Source organism: Myzus persicae, unplaced genomic scaffold (genome assembly GCF_001856785.1).
Source record: "Myzus persicae strain clone G006 unplaced genomic scaffold, MPER_G0061.0, whole genome shotgun sequence".
NCBI classification, from domain to species: Eukaryota; Metazoa; Arthropoda; class Insecta; order Hemiptera; family Aphididae; genus Myzus; species Myzus persicae.
In genome coordinates this window covers 247,828-253,914 of record NW_019102121.1, presented here as the reverse complement: position 1 = coordinate 253,914, position 6,087 = coordinate 247,828, and the positions used below count along the sequence as shown (strand labels likewise).

Below are 6,087 nucleotides of genomic sequence, written 5' to 3'. Positions count from 1 at the left end.
AGAGTTTTTCCCGCAAAGTAATTTTTGTTGATATAATACACCATATCGACTTGTCCTAAATAAGCTTAGGACAGTAAATCAATGGAAAAAAATTATGATTAATATAGCAATTAAAATATAAAATATAATTTACGAATTATATAGAATTGTAGGGAACTGGAAAAACCAGCCCCAACAACCCTTAAGGTTAGGTCTTAGGTCATACAATTTAAACGACATATCACAAGCTTATAATTGCCAATATTATCAGTTGATTTCCAGTTTTTCTCAATGTATAATTCAAGTACATACAGAGAAACCTGTCTTATCCGAACCCTTGATAAGCCGGAATCCTTTTCTGTGGGGAAATTTATTATGGTCCCGGCAGATTTCTATAGTAAAATTTAACATAGGATTAAACCCTTGATAAACCGGAACCTGTCTAACGTAAAATGGAAAGCTATTTATTGGTCCCGCAAATCATATACACAGAAAAACACATCATAAAATGAACAAAAATATTTTTGATACCCACATTTATTTTGCTACTAAACAATTATTAAGATCAGCGATTAAAACGTATCGAAAGATAAGTACATTTTATTTTGAATCTACACATCAGTGCTTATTATTGTCACCGTAGTCGTAGTTACCTGTCGTTTCGTATCGCTGTATTTGCTCTCGTGTCTTCAAAGATTTGTTTAAGTTTAGGCCTATGATATTTTTCTTTTCCCGGAAAATGTTATAACCTTAATCGTGCAGAATATTATAACTCTATATTACGGAATTTTCCTTTTTATTCAGTTGTATGGAAACCTGCCTAAAACGAAAATTTTTATTGGTCCCGAGCAATTCCGCACAAGACAGGTTTTACTGTATAGAGTGATTAATCAAGCATGCTTACCCCCTTATTTTCTTTCAATAATGCAGTTAGGTATTCAAAATCTCTCTTTTTTTAATTTTAAGTATACTTAAAATCGATATTTTTAAGCTCTTAAGATTTTTGTGCTATTTTAGGAATGTTTTGAGGGTATAATGGGTATATAAACTTCTTATTTTCAAATGAAAACTCCCCTTTTCTACTGTAAATAATTTAGCAGATAATTTTTCTGAATATTATGACACATCAAAATCAAAATTTGAACGAGTTTAGAGTATCCTTGTAATATTTAAATATTTTAATGACTGAGAAGCTACTCTTCAAATTTTGATCTAGGTGCATCAACATTTTCCTCTAATTAATTTACATTAACAATGGGTAGTACGTATTTGAAAAATAGAAGTTTATATCTAAACAGGACATTTAAGTGGTAAATAAAATCTCAAGAATTTTAAAATGAGGTATTTAAGAGGACGCCACACCTGCATGTGTTGTCTCCGTCTTACAAGCATACAACATAGCAAAAATTGTTTTGAGCTAAATAGAACCACTCAAGCTGAAGTCCAAACTATAATTTCATATCATTAAGAAGAGATAACATACTTACTGTGCAACATCGTTATTATATTTTGATATCACAAATACGAGAAGAGTTCTTATTGTTTAAAAACTCATCATTTCAAACTTGAATAACTTTCTTGGTATTTGTGATATCGAAAAAATAAAAACGGCGTTGCGCAGTAAATATTCTCCTCTTAATAGTATGCAATTTTGGTTATTTAGCCTCGACTATAGCTTGAGAGGTCCTATTTCGCGCAAAACAGTTTTAGCTATGTTATACGTTTGTAAGATGAAGACAATACACGAGGGCGTGGCGTCCTCCTGTGTATATTTAAAAGTTCCAAAAATCAAAATTTGGACAAATCCATTATTAAAGTGAAAGATGGGAGTGAGAATATTTGGTAAACTTCCCTGTGTTCATACATAGTTAAAATAATTAATTAATTAATATACTAATATATGATAATTTTACATAATGTAAGTATTTGTAAAATATGTGACAGTTTATACATTGAATTAATGTATAAAGAATGAACATGAAATAAATGTTAATTTTCATTAAATCAAGCAGTAGGAGGGCATTTTGGTAACTTAAACTCTATAACAGTTAGACCTTAGTCGATTTCCTGTAAAATTGGAAGCATGTGATTAATTCTGAACAATTTTTTTACATTTTAGTTAGAGCAAAGGAACAGTGAAAATTACAGTAACTACATAGTTCAACAATAATGAAGTTATTTTTGTACGTTTTCCAATTAACGTAATATCATAAAAACACGAGTCATACTTCAGTATCAAGTTTTCTGGTAATTAAAAAAAAATCATTATAAATTTAAAAAAAAAAAGAATTAGTAAAACTAATTAATTAAATCTTGACCATTTTTGTAGGTTTATAAATTCAAATAATTCAAAACAAAACTTTATTTTATTATCTTATTTTGTTAAAGTTGTATATTCTTAAATATTCCATAATTACCCAACTCTAAATTTTTTACAAATTTTAATGCATCTTGTATTATTTCAAAAAAAATAAATAAATGGCAAAAAATAATCTAATATATTGTCAAAACTAAGATATTTTATTAAAATCTAATAACAGATAACACATCGCCTAAACAGTAAGCATAAAAAAGAAACAATTTTTAATATTCAACTGAAATGAATAAGTTTGTTGGTATCATAGCTATAACACATATTTTTTTCAAACAATCCATTTAACATAATATAACACAACTTTTCATATTATCCCACAAACTTAGTGTGTGAACCTTGAGCCACGACAACATTATCATCTTTCCTCAACAATGTCACTTTTAGAAATGCTAAATTTCTCCCTAATTTAACAGTTTCGGAATTAATAACTATTTTGTCACCAATTTTTGCTGAATTAAGATACCTGAAAACAAAAAATAATAAAATAAATAAAATGTAAGTACATAAAATAGTAATTTTTTTTTAATATTACATTTTATTTGAAACTGGTGATAAATTTAATTATATTGATCGAAAAAAAATTTATTATTTTATGTAAAATGAATTGAATTATGTACCTATTTTTTTTTAATCTTAAAAGAGATACAGGACTTCCTGAATAAGCTTGAGTGGAGGTAAAAATACATAATTATAAAATAATGTATATTATTATTTATAGTCCATACACCAAAAACGATTTTTTAATAAACTTTGTATAAATTATAAATATTTTTATTGGAAATATATTTAAAAGGATAAATTGTAACAATAAAAATATACATACGAAACATGAATATCAACTGAAACACCACTGTTAGGCGCTGAACCAATGTCCTCAACAATTCGTGGATGAGTCATAAGAGCCAAACTCGACAAATAATCTACGGCAGCTGCTGTAAAACCTCCATGGAGTGTACCATATCCATTGGTATGCTGTTCTTCAACAACCATCTCAGCAACACATTGGCCATTTCCAGCTGATATTAAATTCACCTTGTATAAGTATAGAATCAATTTAATTTGTGAACCATTCAGACTTAAAAATAAATAATTTTAAATAAGAACTTTATTTTGCAATTACATAGGGATCTGCTCACAAGAGGACAAGGGTGTCATATCCAACCATGACTTATTTTAGTTATCTACATATATAAGAATCTAACATGATTTTGGAGACAAAGGAAAACGATTTCGAACCCTCATTATAATAGTAATAATAATTAACTAATTACCAATTATTTTCATATATTCACCGATAACGATGTCTGTTTTTTTTTTTTTTTTATAATCGTTGTATTATTTGTATAGCCAAAAAATAGTCTTGTGTTTTTAAATTAAATTATAAAAAAAAATTTCTTCCGGGGGAAGATCGAGTAGCTAGTATATTATATATGATAAAGCAATGAATGTATACATAACGTGGTCTGAGAATAGTCAAAAATTCATATCTCCCCCTTCCAAAAAAGATGAGTATGTCACTGCAATTAACCAATACCAACATATATATCATTAAAGCAACCATGTATACCTTTTAGATTATTATTTTTTCCATTATATGAAACCAGAAATTTTGGTTAACCAAAAGGATATTGTTGAATATTACTTTACACTTATACCTTGATTAATATTTATATATATAAGTACCTACTTGTTAAGATTATTTTGTGTCCTTTTACTAAGTTATATTGGTTATTTTTAATGGCTGGTCTTATTGAGTGTCAAAAAGTTGTTGATTACATATAGATTACAAGAAAAGCTAAAAGAGCTAATGCCCTCCTCATATAATTTAAGAGTCTTTCTCATTTACTTTATTTACGTACTTAATTTACAGAAGAGTGGATTGCTTTATAGTTTCTATAGTAAATGCTAATAATACTTAATATGTTAATAGTGTATGGTTAATCACTTTATAAAGCAATGAGTAACTATTTAATTTATATTTGTTTGATGTATATTATAGGTAAGAACATATTTTGTGTTGGCATTATTTCATTCTCAGATCCAACTCCCAAGTAACTACAGTTTCTCTATAAAATAAATAGTATTAATACATCAAATACATGCATACATTTATTATACCAGTTTTATTTTTTATCATGGTCAAATTTAAATTTCCTTATATTAATGTATTAACAAGTTTAAATATTTAAATATACCTGATATACCAAGTTACCTAGGTATTATACCTAGGTAGTTTAAATAGTAGGTATAATATTATACAATAATAAGTTAAAAAGCTAGTTAAGTATTTCAAATAATTATACAACAAAATTAATATTACCTTTTCAAAAATTTTACTATGTGTATTACTTTTGATTGAAAAATTTAAAATTTTTCTGATTGATTCTAATGCTTTGTTACAGCTCATTATAATATTATGTGCGATCAAAAATAAATTCAGATTAACAAAATATAGGTATAAGAAAATCCAAAATATCTAAGTGTAAAGTTTAAATTATTTCATATGTAAATACTATTAATTATTACAAAATACAAATCGCCGACCGATTTTTTATCACTAATCAGTATTCAGTGATAAGTGATAACACCAGAATATGATAAAATCACTGTGGAAATGCAATAAAAAATAATTAATGAATAAATACAATAATATATTACGTCAAGCACGGATTAAAAAAATATATATAATAAATTTATTTTAAGCCATGACGTCACAGATAAATGTCGAACAAAATATATCCGTGATCTACGATAGGGATAAAATGACTAGAGCATAGAGATATAAGGCAAAATTACTATAAAACGATTAGCGGTGCAAACACGATGGGAAGGGGTGCTTAGAATAATTCAGTATCCATATGCCCATATTATATTGTTAATACTCATGACGATTATACGAGTTACAACTTACTACATAAAATATAATATTATAGTATATGGAAAACGATTCAAAGCGAAGATGGTCGCCAGCCTACAATATTAGTTATTACTAAGTACCTACCTATGTATATTTTATGATACCTATTATTGTTATTAAAGTTATTTATTTAAATATGATTTATAATAGTCATTAATACTAATAGTAATACCTATAGTAGGTTAAATTTATTTTTGTCGAATTATTTTTGCAATTTTAAAATGTTATTGTGTGTATAAAATGTAATAAATGTCTACTCTGAGAGTTTCAAGTACCTACCCACGAATAATATTTTTTAATTTCAGCAAAATTACTAAAATCTTTATTCGTAGGTCAAATATGTAGAACTTTGTACAAATAACTAACTTAAAATAACTAAAAAAGAACAGTGTTTATATATTTTTTTGATTTTTGGTTGTAGAATTAATTACTTCCGTGCAACCTTGTTCTAATTTGTCAATTTTTAGCTATAAACGTATAACATCTTATACATTTTTAACTATGAATAATTTTAAATTTTGAATTTGATAAATGTTGCCAAAATGTGGCTTTAAATGGTTATAAAAAATAATTGTATTTGTAATATTTTTCAACTGCTATTGTAACAATATATCAGGATCCTTAAATTACATTTTCAAACTTTTTGACCAAATTAATAAAATTGTGTTAACATTTATAGAATAAAAAAAATGAAAATTGAAAATGTCTATAAATGGCTTAAAACAAGTCAAACATTCTTTTAAATTGTATCATGTATTCATGTATAGAAAATTACAAATTAAACATTTGAAAATTTCAAGTAACTACGGTTAATAGT

At 26.3% G+C, this 6,087-nt stretch overlaps 1 protein-coding gene across 1 annotated transcript; it reads right to left on the bottom strand.

Annotated features, from left to right (window-relative positions):
• Positions 1 to 2,458: 2,458 nt before the first annotated feature.
• LOC111031354 (acyl-coenzyme A thioesterase 13-like) lies at positions 2,459 to 4,860 on the bottom strand. Its single transcript, XM_022311259.1, has 3 exons — positions 4,674 to 4,860; positions 3,177 to 3,385; positions 2,459 to 2,816 (listed from the first exon to the last, which is right to left on the bottom strand). The coding sequence occupies exons 1-3, from the start codon at positions 4,758 to 4,760 to the stop codon at positions 2,663 to 2,665; spliced, it is 450 nt and encodes a 149-aa protein (XP_022166951.1). The 5' UTR covers positions 4,761 to 4,860; the 3' UTR covers positions 2,459 to 2,662.
• Between the last annotated feature and the right edge of the window lie 1,227 nt (positions 4,861 to 6,087).

What these genes read in the sequence shown, in the direction of transcription:
- LOC111031354 (XM_022311259.1), bottom strand. Translation starts at nt 4,760, where the DNA reads ATGAGCTGTAACAAAGCATTAGAATCAATCAGAAAAATTTTAAATTTT. An exon ending in ATAGTAAAATTTTTGAAAAG is followed by an intron (nt 3,386 to 4,673) that starts GTAATATTAATT and finishes TACTTATACAAG; the next exon opens with GTGAATTTAATATCAGCTGG. An exon ending in TCAGTTGATATTCATGTTTC is followed by an intron (nt 2,817 to 3,176) that starts GTATGTATATTT and finishes TTTTGTTTTCAG; the next exon opens with GTATCTTAATTCAGCAAAAA.